Raw genomic sequence first — 17,251 nt, 5'->3', positions numbered from 1 at the left:
CATTTCACCAAACTCATCTTCCTCTAGCTGGCTCCCTCTGGTCTTCTTCATTTCTGTTAATATCATTATTGTCACAGTTTCTTAGGTGTAAAAATTTTGTCACCCATAGCTATAAAAAAACCCAAACAGCTAACATTTATTATTTATGTGTCAGATGCTGTGTTAAATTTTTATTGGATTACTTTATATAACCCTCACAACAGTCTTATGATGATTTAGCAAATACAGAAACTGAGGCTTAGTGATGTTGAATAATTTGTCCAAGTTCACATAACTAATAAGTCAAGAATCACCCCCCAATCTTTTGAAAACAGAGCCATGTTCTTAAGTACTATCATTGCTGATAACATAGTTCCTCTCTATCCCTTTTAATTCTATCTAATCAATTCCGTCAGTTTATCCTAGGAATTCTGAACATTCCTTTAACCACTTTAATCCTTATACCTTGATTATCCTCCTAATGAGTCTCTTTGCTTCTTCTTGCTCTCCAATCTACCCTCTAAATCATAGTCAGATTCTTTGCTGTCTAAAACATAGCACTCCCTTGCGGGGAAGAAACAGCTTAAACAGTAGAGCATATACTTAGCCTACACAAGGTTCTGGATTCAACCCCCAGTACCTCCCCTATAAATAAATAAGGAAATCTAATTACCCTCCCCCCACAAAATCAAATAAAATAAATAAATAAAATGTAGCACTCCCTAAGTACCAGGGTAATCTTGCATATATGGCATCATCTCTGTTGATTATTCGTATCTCTGTAAAGTAAATGAATAGCCTTAACAGTTTTTTTGAGTTACAGAATTTTAAGATATTTCTCATGTCACTGTCCTATCCCCAAAGCTGCAGTGACTTTCCATTAACTACAGCCTAAAGTCTCAACTTCTTAGACTAGCATTCATGGATTGTCACTAATCTTGGTGGTTCTATCCCTACTAGCACTTTATCAGTGTCTAATCAGTTTCTCAGACATTTTCTACTTTTCCCTGCTTACATCCTTTCCTCTTGGCTACTTTCCTGATCTCCCAGTACCTACATCTGTATTATCTATTTACCATCTTCTTTTTGTATACCCACATCCTACCTCCTCTATAAAATCTTGCCCCTACTCCACAAAGGCAGGCTGGTGACCACTCTTTCTTCACAATAGTTGATATCATTAGTATAGTTCACTAAACATTACTCTTATTATTATTTTGGGATAAATAAACCAAATTTATTAATTTGGTTAGCAATTTTTTTTTAGCAAGGGGCAGGTTGAAAGCCAATGATCTAATGTCTGAGGTAGGGTAGTCCCATTCTTGGAAGTTTTAAGCAGAGACTGAAACATCTTGCTAGGGTTTCTGGTGAGAGGATTGATCCAATGTCCCATTAAGATTACTTTTCAGCTTTAAATTTGTATTGTTTTCTGATTTGGTTTGCAGAAAATATTTACCTGTGGGAGCATGGGGAGTTGTGTGTGGGACTGAGAAAAGAAGATTAGGGTGAGTCATGTAATTAGGACGGGTTTCAGGAAGAAATGAGATCTTCCTGTTTTCTGCTGCCCATCCCCCTTCTCCAGCATCTGCCCAGGCAAGACCCTCCCCACCCAATAAAGCCAAATTTTTAATTTAAAAGAACCTGGCTCTAGGACACAGTCTCATAGAGTCTACCAATCAACAGCATTGGAATCATCAAACTCTCTGGCTCCACCTCAGAACCTACTGAATGAGAATTTGCATTTTAACAAATTCTCAGTGATTCATTTGTACATAGAGGTTTTAGAAGCAGTAGTACAGTGGACCCCAAATACTAAAAAGGAGCTTTGAAAATAACTCTATTGAACTGGTATTTAATGTATCATCTACAAAAAAAAAAACAAAAAAACTAGAAGTCAACATCTTTTTTCTCTCTCTCTCATGCCTATCCAACAGCAAGACCTATGGGCTCAAATTTAAATATATATCCTATAACCAACTACTTGTCTTCTCTTTTGTCACCATCTATTGCAAAGCACCATTATCTCCCACTTGGACTACTCTATAGTCTCAGCCAATTTTTCCAATTCTGTTTAAATTTTTAAAAATTTTGAAATAGTTATAGATTCAAGGGAAGTTGAAAAAAAAATAGGTACAAGGAAGTTTTTTTTAACTGAAGTATAGTCAGTTTACAATGTTGTGTCAATTTCTGGTGTACGGCATATTTCTTCAGTCATATATATGTATGTATTCACATACATTTATTTTCAAACTCTTTTTCCATTAATTGAAAGTAATAATCATGCTTGGTCTCTGAGTCCTTCTCCAAGGAGAAGGTCACAGAACTGTAACCTTATAAAATAGACTGAATTACCAAGAAGACCATATCTTGAGTGCTTATGAGATAGAGGTCTAGCCTCTCTAGAACTGGTTGTCTGGAGGCATCATGTCACCATTCTAAGTCTTCTGATGAGAAAAGGATGATTCTGTTGATTGTTATCAGGGCTTTATTGTTTGAGCTATGGATATATAACCTCCCCACCCCACCCCCAAGGTGGGTTCACAGTTTTGAAGGCACTAGCCTGCTGTAAGTCCCTTTGCCCGGCACCATGACAATCTCAAGGTTAACTATAAAAGGTCAAGGAGTGGGTGGTGGCCCAATGCCTCGGAATTCCAGCCCCTTCCTCAGGATAGTTGGAATAGTCCTCCCACTTGTAGGCCTGTGAAGTTACTGAGCCCATAAAAACTGGCAACACTACCCTTGCACTCTCTCTATGGAGTGTGTACCTACTTCTACTTTATCCTGAGCATCCAACCCCCACACCTCGTGGCCTTTCTCTTGCCTTCTAAAACAGCCTACACTCTATGCAGTATGTATATCTCTAAATATATCTATCTTTACTCAATTGTGGCTCACTTTTGAATTTCCTGCATGAAGCCAAGTACCCACACTTGGCAGGGCACATTCCCAGGGCTCAACCGAGACCTGGGACATGTCCCTCCTCACATCCTACATTCGTTTTTCCTGCATCAGTACCATTTTAAATTCCTACCAGTAGTGATCCAGTTTCTCCACTTCCTTGACAGCATCTGGTATTGTTACTAGTTTTTTGTTTTTTTTTTTTTTTTTTCATTTTAACTATTATATGTGTGTAGTGATATCTCATTGTGGTTTAAATTTGCATTTCCCTAATGGCTAAAGAAGCTGTATATCTTTTCATGTGCTTATTGGCCATCTATATGTCCTCTTCAGTGAAATGTCAATTTTTATCTTTTGCTCATTTTCTAATTAGGTTTTCTTTCAATTGAGTTGTGAGAATTCTTTATATAGTCTAGATACAAGGGTATGTTGGTTATGTGCCTTGCAAATATTTTCTCCCTATACTTTGTTTTTCATCCTCTTCTCAGGGTCTTTTGAGGAGCCAAAGGTTTTGATTTCAAAAAGATCCAATTTATCAGTGTTTTCCTTTTATGGATTGTGCTTTTGGTGGCAAGTCTAAAAACTCTGCCTAGCCCTTGGTCCTGAAGAATTTTTTTTTACCATTTTTTTTCCTAAATTTTTTATAGTGTTGACTGAAAAAAAAAAAAAGCACAACCTAAAAGTTGTGATTTATATTTTATTTGGCGACCTTACTGAAGACTATAGCGTGGGAGACAGCCTCTCAGCTCTAAAAAACTGTTCCAAAAGAGGTGAGGAGCAAGGACTTATAGGAGTTTCTGCTGAAAAAAAAAATGTAGTGGAACATCAAAATTTACTGCTAATCACACACAGAAAAGATGCATTGGGGGAAAAAATCAGATGCATATTGAAACAATTCCTTTAATATGCATCTTAACTCCCCTCAGGGTGCACCATTGGGGAAGGCTGCAGCAGCTGATGGCTTGATGACAGGTAACTTTGTTTACTGAAATGACAGCATTTTTCGTCTGCTGTATTTGTGAAAAGGAACAGGACTCTGTGGGGTCCTCCCTGATACAAATCCTTTCCATGTCCCCCATTTCTTCTCAGTAGGACCTAGGCTTCATTCAGCCTCCTTGGCCTTCTCTGAGTTCCAAAGGGCAGATTCAAACAGTTGCTAACCAGACAAGGGAGGGAATACAAGGACAAGGGAGGGACAGTCAAGAAATTGTGCAGCCTTGGGGCAGAGTCCTGGTTCCTCCTTAAGGAATATATATAACAATATCTTTGAGAATATCTTTGAGTTCTTCTGGAACTAAGGCCCCCACACAGATGGAGGATAGCAATTTAAAGCTAAGCACAAGACTCCTGGGGCACTGCCCTGTTACCTCACCAGCAACCAATCAGAAGAAAATCACACACCCTGTAGCCCTCACCTCAAATTTTGCCTATAAGTACTTTTCCCCAAAAACCGTCCAGGAGTTCCAGTTTTTTGAGAAGAGCCTCTAATCCTTGCTTGGACCTGCAATAACAGGTCCAAACTCCTACAAAAGTGGTTTGTTTGGCTTCACTGAGCATGGGGCACAGGAACTTTTGTTTGGTGACAGTTTTACATTTACATTTAAATCTAAGATCCATTTTGAGTGAATTTTTATTTAAGGTGGGAGGTTTAGGTAGAGGTTCCTTTTTCTTTCTTTCCTTCCTTCCTTCTTATTGCCTTTAGCTGTCCAATTGCTCCAGCTTCCTCAGAAGGTTACTATTCTACTTTATACCTTACTCCATCCATTCCTCCTACAGCCATCAGTATTATTTTTTAAAAATATAATGTATCGCACTATTCAAAACCCTTCCCTTGGCTTCCCACCACGACATAATCTTGCCGCTCTCCAATGGTATCTTTTGGCACTCAATGCCCACTGTAATGCTGGGCCCTCCAATAATCACCAGAATTGCTCCTTCCCTTCATGCAGCTCTATTCTATTGCTTCTTCTTGTGAGAAATTTCTCCAATCAACCTTTAGTTTACTCCTTCGATCCTCCTTGCCCTGCTTTTTCTTGACAATATTCACATACTGTGATATGTTTATTACATATTAATTTGTTCATTTGTTTATTGTTTGTCCCCATTCACAACCCCTCAAGAAGCTCCAAGAAAGTTTCTGCTATACCCCAGACGCTGAGCAGTGCCTGGCACACAGTAAGTACTCAATAAATAATCTGCTTGACAGGCTGGAAAGAATGAGTAAATGTAAAATGAGGGCGACTGTCTACTTCTGGGTCAGGAGCTCCTTCAGATTTCCTGCAAAGTGTGAGCGCCACCTCTCGGAAGCCAGTTCGCTCTTCAAATACGGAAGCGAGTCACAGAATCTTAAGGCGGGGGTGGGGGTGGGGCGCTGGAGTTGGGAGAGATGGCGGGAGCTTGTCGGAAGAGCCGGAAAAAGCACTACCGGAAGTTAAAACTTGGGAAATTTGCTCCCTGGAATGACACCCGACTGCCAAGAGGAAGCGCAGGCGAGTGGTGCTTTCTGAAATGGGCCCTCCCGCCGCGGATCTGGGCAGAAACGTTCCGGGCCCGCGGGTGTCTGGAACCACGAGGAGCGAGGGCGCGTTTTCGGTGTCGGCAGCAGCAAACGGAGTTGAAGCCCAAGTAGCCCTAGGGGTGAGAAGAGTTCGGGGTCCTGAAAGGAAAGGGAGAGGAAGGGGGCCGCTGAGGGGAAGGTGAAGAGGTCGGGTGGGTTCCGCTCTGAGATGTGGCAAGGGGGATCGGGTGGGAGGAAAGGGCAGGGGAGCGCCTGTCAGGTGCAAACCTGCAGGTGCAGGCCCCACGCCACGTGGACTCGCCTTTGTCCCTGCCTACCTTTCCCATCAGGCCGCGATCATAGGGGCTTATTTGTTTCTGAGTGCAGTCCTGGGCTTGGAATTGGCACTCAGTAAGTGCTTGCTGAATGAATGAATGTGTGTGTCGGGTGGGTGCGGAGGACACTTACAGGGACTGCAGCTCTTTGGCCGCATTTTCTCCTGGGGAATCCATGCTTATCTCGAGCGTCCATTCGGAGTTCTCCGCCAGTTCTTGGACTTTGTCCCTTTTTTTTTGGAGGTGCAAGGTGATTATCATTTAAGACATTTTCTTTGCTCTTACGCTGTGGCTAGGTACCAAGGACAGAAACAGAAGTAAACCATCCTCTGTACATGGGGATGCCGCTTGCCAGTGGAGAGGCAGATCAACAGAGAATTCAAATATATTGTTAAGGTGCTGTAATAAAAGGTTAACTAAAAGTACAGGAAGATAGAGACAGGAGGTGGTGCTGCTATCCACATTAGGGATTGTCTTTCAAGGTGAGCGCACTCCTTTCTCATCTTGTGGAAGCAGAGCAGGTCCTGAGCCTGGTCTTCTCTGTAAAAGGAAACCTCTGGAACAGATGCTCTGTAGGCATCCCTCCAGCATGATGTTGCATATCAGATATTCCTAATGGTAATGGTTCTCCCACAGTACACCATTTACTGGTTAGTCAGAATATTCATTATATATTAGGATGTAGCATAAGTTGCATAGGGTTGGGAAATCCAGATTTGGGCCCTCATTCTGATGTTTAGATCTAGTTCCTCATTAGTAAAAGAAGGGGATTGTAATAAAATAATGTCTAAAACTCCTTCCATTTCTGATACCATGATTGTGGCAGTAGGTCAAACTGTATTTTATACTTTCTTGTACCAGTTGTCACTTTCACATTATCACCGTAGTTTCCTTCATCTGGAGAACTGAGACAGATATTGTCTTATTTTTACATCCCCTGCCTTATCTCTGCCACAGTGTTGGGCCCAGGGCAGAAGCTTATGTTAGTTCTCAAACTGGCTCCTGTACATAGAAGGCAAGGGGAGACTGAAGAAAGACAGACTACTCCGGGTTGGTAGGTGGCAGGTGTAATAAGCAGGGGAAGTTGAAGTTTATCTCGGGTGGCTGCAAGACAAATGGATCTCCACTGGAATTTTAAAAGTTTATATATATAGAGTCCCATAATTCGAATCGTTGATAGTTACTAAAGTAAGTAAGGCAGTAATAATGTCCAAGGCTGTTCTGTTTTGGAGGACAGCTTATTTCATTAGAGATATTTCAGTGGTTGGTAAAGACAGACTTTGCTGGTTGTTATTTAAGGATTGCTGGGTGAATTTATTAAGAGCTTCTATGTATGCTATAATATCCTTCAGACCAATGGAGGGACAAAGATGGGGGGGGGCTAAATGATTGTACCAGTGGAAAACAGAATGTGCTCATCTGGCCTTGAGGAGAGGGAGGTTGGTGACTTTAGGAACTTGACTTGGTTTTATGTACCATACATGTTGACCGGAGGAGGCAGCATTGTCAGGGGTGAGGAGATGGACTGGGGACGGGAGAAGAAAGCCAGACCAAGACTCCCACCTTCCTTCTTTCAAAGGTGCTTGTTCCATTCCAGGTATAGCACATTTCAACAGGTCTGCTTCCAGCAGGACAACTGGATCCCAGTGAAGATTGAGTAATTCCACCTTACTCGGGGTGTGAACTAATTCCCGGTGGGTCATCCCATTGCAGATTTCAGTAGATGACTCCTTTCCCAGGCATGGTGGGGCTTGGTGTTCTCAGCAACACAGCATGTTGATTCACAAAGTCCAGGAAATGGCTGTTTCCCAAGACTTCCTTATATTTATGGCATTGGATGTCTGGGCAGGGGTCTCCAGTCGGGCATACAGGGCAACAGGCCCTACTGGTTGATAATGCAAATGTATCAGAGTCTCAGACAGTACTTTAGTCCACCTGGCCAAGGTGGTTTTTACCTGTTAGTAATTTAATTTGCTGGTTTAATATTCTATTTTTCCTTTCTGCCAGTCCTCCTGCTTGTGGGTTATAGGGGAGATGGAACTTTCATTCAGTGTCATATTCTTTTGCCCAGTTTTGCACATCATGACCTTTGAAATGTAACACCCATCACTGTCTATTCACCAAAAGTATCCGTATGTGGTCTCGGCTTCTCTGCTTCCCTGATGATGGCAGCCTGGTTTGAGAGGCGACAGGGGAAAGCTTGGATTAGGCCTGGGTGCTCCTCTGCTGCAAATAGATGTGCCACTTAGTCAGTGTTGGGGCTTGAACCACAGCAGAGGTGGGTCAGTGGAATATATTCCCACCCCTCCAAAGGAAGGGACATTCTTACCATGATGTGCTGTTCCTTTGTGAGAGGATCTTCCCGGAGGAGTGCTGTGTACTCTGCTAGGAGCTGTTGCTCTGTAGGGGTGTACTGGTTTTCTGCCCTCTTCCAGAGCTGGGAGCAGAATCCTGTGGATACTCTCTCCTGTTGTCTCTGCCACTGTGCCCAACCCATACCTTCTAGAGTCACACATGCATATAACCCAAATGGTAGCCCTGCTTGGGAGATGCCCATAGCTTTGATCTGCTTCACTAATATTTTTGTCTTCTCAAAGGTGGTTTGCTGCTCTGTCCGCTAGTCCCGCACATGCCGTCTCTTTACCAGGCCATATAAGGGATGGAGGCACTGTGCCAGGTGGAATAACAGTCCTCCAAAAACGACAAAAGCTTGCACCTCTTTCACATTCTTAGGGTTGATAGGTTCATACCTCATCAATCACAGCTTCTGGGACCATGTGCATCTTAACCCCATCAAATGACTCCCCAGAACTTTACTGTGGTGCCTGGGCCTTGACTTAATTACCTGTGGATTCACCGCCTATTCTCTCCCTCACAGATGTTCCAGCAAAGCCTGCAGAGTGTCCTGCAGCAGGGGCAAGTCTTCACGTGTCAACACTGTATCATCCACGTAATGGGCCTGTTTTACTGATGTGGAGAAGGTTAATAGGGACAGGTCTCAGGCTCCCAACTCATGACCTGTGGTGGGCTGTTCAGGCAGCCTTGGGGAAGCTTGAAAGGTCCATTACTGCCCCTGCCACATGAAGGCAAACTGATCTTAATCATCATAAACCTATGCTTGTCGGAGTTTTTCCATGAATCTCCTTGAAGATGAGGTACTTTTACAGGAACAGTTTTGCAAAAACATCAGAGTAAAACAATGACTGTAGATGACAAAAGACTTTACAATGGCCATGGTTAAAGAGCTGATGAGAGCTCACTATAATACAATTGACAAGGAAATTTGATTATTCTGTTATATGCATTTTAAAATTATAACTGAGGTGGGAGAGCACATGCTTAGCATGCGAGGTCCTGGTTTCAATCCCCAGTACCTCCTCTAAAAAATTAATAAATAAGTAAGTCTAATTACCCCCCCCGGAAAATAAATAAAAATTTTAAAAACAAAAAAATAAAATTATAACTGATAACACTGCATCAGGTTTTTAGGGATTTCATACAAATATACCCTAAAGAAAATTTAACATCACTTCTTTTTTCTTTTTTTAATTGAAGTATATTTGGTTTATAATGTTGTGTTAATTTCTAGTGTATACAATAGTGACTCAGTTGTGCATATATATATATATATATATTTTCATATTCTTTTTCATTATAGGCTATTATAAGATACTGAATATAGTTCCCTTTGAACATCACTTTTTTTTTTAATTGAAGTATAGTTAGTTTACAGTGTTGGGCCAATTTCTGGTGTATGAACATCACTCCTTATTTGACAGTGTTTCCCATATAATTTAACATATCAAGTAGGCCTAAATAGTTTAACATCTTTTTTTTATAAAGATAGAGAATACGTCTTTTGAGATGTTACAGGGGCCCTCTGGAAAATCCCAAAGTTAGTTCAAATTCAACAAAACTTCATTTAGAATTTGATTTTTAGGAAGCTTACTGAAAATAACAAAAATTTTTAAAACACTTGATTAAATAGGATCTTAGATCACTGTGAAATAGTACTTAGCAATCTATTTAATCTAAGGAATAAAGACTTCAAAGGCAAATACAGAGAATTACATAGTTGTAAAAACAAAACAAAACAAAACAAAACTTAGCTCTTTTAATAGAGAAGACTCAGTTTTCCTAAGTAGTCCAAGATGTGATAAAGACAATGAAACACAAGAAATTATTTTGATAAAACACAGAATCTTTCTTTCCTAGGCAGGTTACTCAGGGGGTAGGGTATAGTATGTAGAGTGGTAGAGTGTGTTCTCAGCATGCACAAGGTCCTGGATTCAATCCCCAGTACCTTCATGAAATAAATAAATAAACCTAATTACCCCCTAGAAAAACCCCAAAATGAATAAAGAAATAGTAGGCAGGCTATTCAAAAGATAAAGAAAAACCTTTCATAGCCCCATAAGAAACAGACTAATAGTCCAAGAAAACTTTGTGCTTTGAGCAGATGAAAGAAACTTGTTTCAGTTTTACATAAGTACACTATTGATATCAAAGCTTATTTTTCTTTAGGCCAACTAGGTAGAGCTCTTTAACAAATTAATTTTGGCAGTACCCTCTGGAGATAGAAAAACATCACCTGTACATAACATATATCTGTAGACATACAAGAACATACAGATAGACACAAACAGAGAATCCATAGCTTTCATTCCAAAACTTTAGCAATGAATCAGGTATCCACTTACATGGCTAAAGCCTTTTACTTATATTTGTGGAGAAGACTTAAATTTGTATTTGCCCCTGATGAATAATAGGGAAGCCGTGAGATTTTGTGCAAGGCAGCTCCTATAGCAGTCTGTGTTTTCATCCTCCACCCCTTTTTCTTCACTGGGCAGTGCTTTAGTTATTTCCTGGGGTGTTTACAGTTCAAAGACATAAGATTTACAACTTCCAGAGGCAGAGAATGCAAGTTTTCTTCTAGGATTTTTGGGCTATATTTCTCTAATATCAAGTCTAGGGTAATTACTTGTTTAAAGTTTTGTGTTAGGAGTTGGACAGCCTGGGGCACCCCATCCATTTCTTTGTCAATCACCACAACATCATCCCATTTGCGCTCCTCACTTTCCCAAGGATTCTTTCTCTTAGCGACTTAATCAGGCTTTGTCACAGTGCTTGGATGTTAATCTGCAACCGCTTATGCTCTCCTAGCTTTGCAAAACAGCATGCTAAGTAAGGTCTTCAACTTGTCACCTGGCTCTCTTGTCTGCCAGCCCCGAGCAGTGGACAGCTGCACGTTCTTCTCTAACTTCAGCTCTTCTTCCAGCTGTCTCACTTGAGCATCAGCCTCTAGTTGTGCATCCGCTGCCCACAGTGAAGGCCAGCCCACTGCAGCAGCCAGTCGTTTCCCTTCTTTGCTGCTCTGCGTAGTTTCTCAAACAAATGCCTTAAAGCAGCCATGGTTCTCAGGGTATTTCTGTTCTCACATGGTGGCCCTCCCCGCTTGGAGGTTGATGGCCAACTTGGGATTTCTTCCATGGATGCCTCTTTCCCAAGGTCCATCTCTTCAGTCTCCTGACTGCGTAGACAATTGTTAGTCCATAAACTGGCCCCTGTACACGGAGGGCAAAGTGAGACCAAAGAAAGAGGCGGGCTGTTCCAGATTGGAAGGTGGCAGTTTTAATAAGCAAGGGCACATATATATGAGGCTTGTCTCGGTGGCTGCAGGACAGGTAGATCTGGGAGGAGGATAACAGCTCAGTGGTTGAGCACTGCTTGGCACGCACGAGGTACGAGGTTGAATCCCTGTACCTCCATTAAAAAAGCAAAAGAGAAAAAAAAAGAAGAAAGAGAAGAAAAAGAAAGATAAGTAGATCTCTGTACCCACCCATCAGAATCTTAATGTTTACATAGAGGCCTTAACTGGGTTCAGTTACGTATTCAGTCCAGGTGGTCTCAACAGCATCTGACTCTCTTAAGGCTGCATCCTTGGAACAGCTCCCACTGTGGGGACAGTGTACAGAGTGTACATTCCACCAACGGGAGCCTTAGATTGCCTGTATCCAGCTCGAGGGTGAACTGGCAGTCGTGTCCTCTTGGTTGCCTCCTTCAACAGCTTAATAGAAACTTATTGAATCAAATGGGATAGAAATGATAGCGCCTGCTTTTGGGCCCTTCCCCTCTCTGGGATATTAGTTCATAGATGAGGGGACTGAGGAGGAATTAGATTTTTACTAGAGTCTTGGAGTTGACATGACAGATTTAAACCAGCTTTATGGGGTAATCTGCTTGAGAAGGATAATGATGTGGGCAGGATATTCAGTGTTGTTTCATCCCTCCACCTGTCTATCCACAGGACCATGGCCAACAGTGAGCGCACCTTCATTGCCATCAAGCCAGATGGAGTCCAGCGCGGGCTGGTGGGAGAGATCATCAAACGTTTTGAGCAGAAGGGATTCCGCCTCATTGCTATGAAACTCATGCAGGTAAGTGGACTTAATTCTTGCTATTTTTGTTATTTCATAGTACAGGGGAACATTGCATGTCAGCTTCTCCATTTCTCCCTCTCTTCCTTTTTAGACCTCCATTTAGGGTGAGCACAAATATCTTGAAATCTGGAAACTCCTTGGTGGCCTAGCATCTCCACTGAGTCTTGGAACAAACCAAGTTATCTGGGACTTTCGGAAATCTTCTCCCTTTTCTATTAGCAATGTAAAGGTCCATGTGTTGCTGCAGCACGGTGACTTCTGACTCAAAGTCCTGAGCACATTTGAGCTCCTGGTCTTGAGTTTCCTGAGTGGATCATTTTAGAGAACTACCCCCTCCCCACTCAACCCCCATTTGAGGCAGGTTGTTTTTCAGCAAGGAAATCTTTCCATCATTATTTACCACGCACTTAGTGTCTAGCATATATTACGCACCACAGGGAAAGTAGGGGAAAATTGTGGTTTTGCCCTTGGGGAGGCCCACCTGAGACAGCAGAGAGCAGACATGCTTGCAGACACATACAAAGCACTATTTCAAAAAATGCAAAGGGTTGACTGGCCAAGAACCCTTCTTCAAACAGACCTGGGGAAGAAGAATTCAAATTCTCAAAGCAAATAAACTAGGGGATCATCTTTTTTCCTATTAAGAGCCAGCTTTGGACTTCCCTACTACAATTTAAATTTAGTTCGGGAGGAGAGGGTAGAGCTTAGTGGTAGAGTGTCTGCTTAGCATGTGCAAGTTCCTGGGTTCAATACCCAGTACCCCTGTTAAAATAAATAAATAAATACTTAGTAACCTGCCCCCCACACAAAAGAATTACATTAAATTTAGTTCGATTTGCAATTTAGGTCCTATGTAATGTTTTAGAAAAACTTTTAATATAAAAGGGTGTAGACTGTTTGTGCTGAGGGGAGAGCATGACGGAATGATCCTAGCTGGACAAGCAGTGCTTTCCAGAGAGTTTGCATATTAAATTAGGTTTTGAAGGTAAAGTGAATCAAAGTATTGCTGATCAGTTATTTATCATGTTCTGGGCATATGTGTTTTCTAATCCAGCCCTCATGACAACCCAGAGAGGTACTTATTCCTATTCCCTTGGTTGGCGATGAGGAAGCTAGGACTTGGAGAGGTTAAGTAATGTGTGATTACCAAGTCACTGAGGCAACTGGGGTTTTAACCGGGTCTCTCTGACCCCTCAGTGTGTACATTTTGTCCTTTACACTGAGTTTCCCATCAAGGACTTGGACGTGGTGAAGCATGGGGCAGGGGATTGTTGCCGTGAACCTGCAGGGTTATTTAGGTCTGATGTGGAGGGAGGCAAGGGAAAACTTGAGCACTCCTGCTGCCAAAAAAAAAGAAAAAGCCTGTGATCTCTTTTGCAGAGGAAAGATAACCAGAACCAATGAATAGAATTAAAAGTGTTCTGGTAAGGGCAGGTCGTCAGTGTGTGTTAGGAGACTGCCACTACAAGTCCTGTGGATTGAGAGGACGGGGCAGGGTGAACTCTAACACGGAGTGATCACACGGCTGTGTAAGTTTGCTTTGGCTAGTGACGATCAACCAGGGGCCGAATGATGGGATGTGGTACCAGAGGACTGGGAAAACTAAGGGACCTCGTTGGACACTTGGCAAGCGTGTATTTGGTGGCAAAGAGAGAACACAGCTGAGTCAGGCTGGCAGTGCTAAGCAGGGGGTTTTCTCTCTAGCTAACTTGATTTGTTCCCACATACCAGGCTTGCAATGTGAAAGATTCTAATACATTCTTCAGTAACATTACTTATTGCTAGATGTCATACACTTTTGGGTGGTTTGTAAATACCTGTGGGAATTGCATGGCTCCCCACAATGGGCCTTTATCCTCTGAATAAATGTGAAGTATTCCTGAGAAATGGCCTGGTTCAATTTGCTTCTCATTCAATGCTTAGACCACCTCCCTCTAATATTTTAGTTGAGGCTTCTTGGGAATGAAAATTCATTGTATTGTTAGTTTTCTTGTCTAAAATGCGGTGGCTGGATTCAATTCTAATGTTCTGTAATTTTATTCTGATCAGTCAAGGCCAGTAGGGGGAAAATTGGTACAAAGCTGAAGCACTTTTAGTCCCTGTCACTTCTTCCCTCTGGTAAAGTCAAGAGTGAACTGGGGGTTGGGGAGAGAGGGTATAGCTCAGTGGTAGAGCACATGCTTAGTATGCACAAGGTCCTGCGTTCAATCCCCAGGTACCTCCATTAAAAATAAATAAATAAGTCTAATTACCCCCCAATAAACAAACAAACAAACAAATAAATAAATAAATAGAAACTGCCACTTTAAAATTTTTTTTTAAAAAGGCAAAACAAAATATACAAAAAAATTTTTTAATAAAAAAAATAAAGAGTGAATTGGGTTATAACAGAACTAGTGAGCTGAGAGCTCATGTTTTATACAGCAGGATGGGTGAGTGGGAAATAACTAGATTCCTGGGTTTGAGGAAGTGTTTGGATCAGTTCTCATCCTCTGTCCTGTGGAATAGGCTTCTGAAGACCTTCTCAAGGAGCACTATATCGACCTGAAGGACCGCCCGTTCTTTGCTGGCCTGGTGAAATACATGCACTCAGGGCCAGTGGTTGCCATGGTGAGTGTACATGTGTGGGATGTTGATGTGAATGACTCAGTTGGGAGGGAAGAGGGGATGTTGTGATTCCTGCTTCTGATGCCAGGTCCTCATTGATGCAGAGGATACAGAGGCTGGGGCACTGGATGGTTAGGATATGAGTCAGATTTCTAGCTCAACAAAGATAAAATACATTTGCTTGCTGAACTGAAGACTCATCTGGGAGAGATCAGGAGAGATCTACCTGACTGTAAGCTCTTGAGGGCAGGGAGATGGTTTCATGTTTATTGTAGTAATTCTTCTCTGAGTACGTATTGGGTGTCATCTTTGTGTCGGGCTCTTTTCCAGACACTGGGGATATAGTCATGAGTGAGACAACATAGGTAACTGTTTTCATAGCTTTTCTTGTCTACACATCCTGAAAGAGAGGATGGACAGATGATAAAGAAACCGAAAAATACATGATTAATGATGTGCACAGAAATGAAATAGGATGATGTGATAACAAGTAACTACTTTTGATTGGGTGGTCAAGGAACATGATTTTCACCCTAAGATCTGAATGAGAAGGAGCCAGCCATGCACAGATTCACAGTGAAGAGCATTCTCAACCAAGAAAGTAGCATGTGCAAAAGGGCCTGGAGTGGGGGACTTTTTGAAGTACAGAAAGAAATTTGGAATAGCTGAAGCCTGGTGGGTGGAAGAGAAAGTTGGATGAGATGAGTTCAGAGGCACAGGCAGAGGCCAGAACATGTAGCGCTGTGCTGGCCCTGTACTTCATGAGGGCTGGGAGGCTATGGGAGGTTTTTACACTTGGTGTTTTAAAAAGGCTACTCTGGCTACTGTGTCAAGAATGGATTATAAGGAGGGGAGGGTATAGCTCAGTGATAGAGTGCATGCCTAGCATGCATGAGGTCCTGGGTACAATCCCCAGTAGCTCCATTAAATAAGAAAAAAATAAATAAATAAGCCAACAAACCTAATTACCCGCCCCCAGCAAAATTAGAAAATAATAATAACAATACAAATAAATTTTAAAAAAAGAATGGATTATAGAAAGGCAGGAATGGGGGCAGGGAGACCAGGATTCCAGTGCTAGAACATGTAGATGCTCCATAAATATTTGTTCAATGAACGAATGTCATTTTAAGGAAGATTTTTCTTTTTCTCTTTCTTTGAATGAATAGTTTTCAGGTTTCTGTTGAGACTGGTTTTTTTCCTTGACCATATCTTCTTTTGTCCTTGGAGGTCTGGGAGGGGCTAAATGTTGTGAAGACAGGCCGAGTGATGCTCGGGGAGACCAACCCTGCAGACTCCAAGCCTGGGACCATCCGTGGGGACTTTTGCATCCAAGTTGGCAGGTAGGAGTTGGTGCATTTTACCCTTTTCTAAAAATCCAAGTTAGGTGCCACAAGAATACGGGTTTCTGAAGCTAGGGATAGACATGTTGCCATATACAGATCAATCTGTAATCAGAGTTCCTGTTTTCCTCCTTAAATTGGTGTTTGGCTTTGCAGGCTCTCTCTGCCTCTGGCTGTTAACATCACTATGGCTGCACATCTGCTGAGAGGGTAGAACTGGGTACAACTCCCTTTGCTGACCAGAGTCCTTCCTGAAGGCTCTCACTGCTTGTGTCAGTATTGCTAGGAGGGCTGGATGTGGGGGGCACTCTTCATCCTTACATTAATGGCAGTCATGGGTGACATGGAATAGTGTACATGGAGCTCTGGCTTTTTCTGCTCCAGCAGCTGTAGGCTTTCTGGCAATGGGAATGAGGGGAGCCTCTGGGCAGTTTGGTCCTTCTGCTCTTGGTAATGTGGCCATCTCTTTCCCCATTCAGGAACATTATCCATGGCAGTGATTCCGTGGAGAGTGCTGAGAAGGAGATTGGCTTGTGGTTTCACCCTGAGGAACTGGCAGATTACAAGAGCTGTGCTCAGAACTGGATCTACGAGTGACATGAAGGCAGACCGACCACAGTGCTTCTCCCACATTGTTTCCCCTCCCTCCCATGGGCAGGGGACCAGGCTATAGCAAATCTAGTTATTTCTGAGAACTTCCCTTTTCATCTGGAGGGAAACTCGGAGCTGTGAGGCTCCCTGTACAGTGTTACGTGCTACCATCGGATTAAAATGTTTCATCTCAAGGAAGGAGTCATTGAGTAGGTTACCTTGTATTGTAGTATTGCTTTGTATTCTTTTTTTCTTTTTCAAGTACTCTGGCTTACCTGAGCTAACAGAGAGTGTAAGTACTATGTAAAGTACTTATATTGCCCCAAGAGATCACACACACACATTCTTTGCCTGTCCCTCTCTTACCCTCTGCATTCCATCCACTCTTGGCCCTGAGCCAGTCAACAGCCATCTGTCCAGGATCTGCTAGGTTGCCAGACTGTACTATGCACTGAGGATTCACTGAAAATAAAAGATACCCTCCCTGCCCTTGAGATGCTCTCAGGGATTCAGGATAAGGGAATGTGAGAAGTTGTAACTACTCTGAAACAGAAAAGCTGT

General features: G+C 42.3%; 1 protein-coding gene across 2 annotated transcripts; it reads left to right on the top strand.

The window, feature by feature from the left end:
- The first annotated feature begins 5,368 nt into the window (after window positions 1-5,368).
- Window positions 5,369-16,884, top strand: LOC105097738 (nucleoside diphosphate kinase A). Of its 2 annotated transcripts, none has more exons than XM_010990321.3 (5): window positions 5,369-5,514; window positions 12,017-12,146; window positions 14,658-14,759; window positions 15,987-16,099; window positions 16,579-16,884. In XM_010990321.3, exons 2-5 carry the CDS (start codon window positions 12,021-12,023, stop codon window positions 16,694-16,696), a joined length of 459 nt encoding a protein of 152 aa, XP_010988623.1. In that variant the 5' UTR covers window positions 5,369-5,514; window positions 12,017-12,020; the 3' UTR covers window positions 16,697-16,884. The 2 variants fall into 2 exon arrangements, with proteins under 2 accessions (XP_010988623.1, XP_064352171.1); XM_064496101.1 differs by lacking the exon at window positions 5,369-5,514 and adding an exon at window positions 7,329-7,403.
- The last annotated feature ends 367 nt before the right edge of the window (window positions 16,885-17,251 follow it).

This window comes from Camelus dromedarius, chromosome 16 (genome assembly GCF_036321535.1).
Source record: "Camelus dromedarius isolate mCamDro1 chromosome 16, mCamDro1.pat, whole genome shotgun sequence".
In the NCBI taxonomy this organism is placed as follows: Eukaryota; Metazoa; Chordata; class Mammalia; order Artiodactyla; family Camelidae; genus Camelus; species Camelus dromedarius.
Note: the sequence above shows the minus strand (reverse complement) of the source record. Positions and strands in the feature narration are given on the sequence as shown.

Excerpts from the sequence above, each read along its gene's own strand:
- LOC105097738 (XM_010990321.3), top strand. The coding sequence starts at position 12,021 with ATGGCCAACAGTGAGCGCACCTTCATTGCCATCAAGCCAGATGGAGTC. Across the intron at positions 12,147-14,657 it reads TTGCTATGAAACTCATGCAG|GCTTCTGAAGACCTTCTCAA; the intron begins GTAAGTGGACTT and ends CCTGTGGAATAG. Across the intron at positions 16,100-16,578 it reads TTTTGCATCCAAGTTGGCAG|GAACATTATCCATGGCAGTG; the intron begins GTAGGAGTTGGT and ends TTCCCCATTCAG.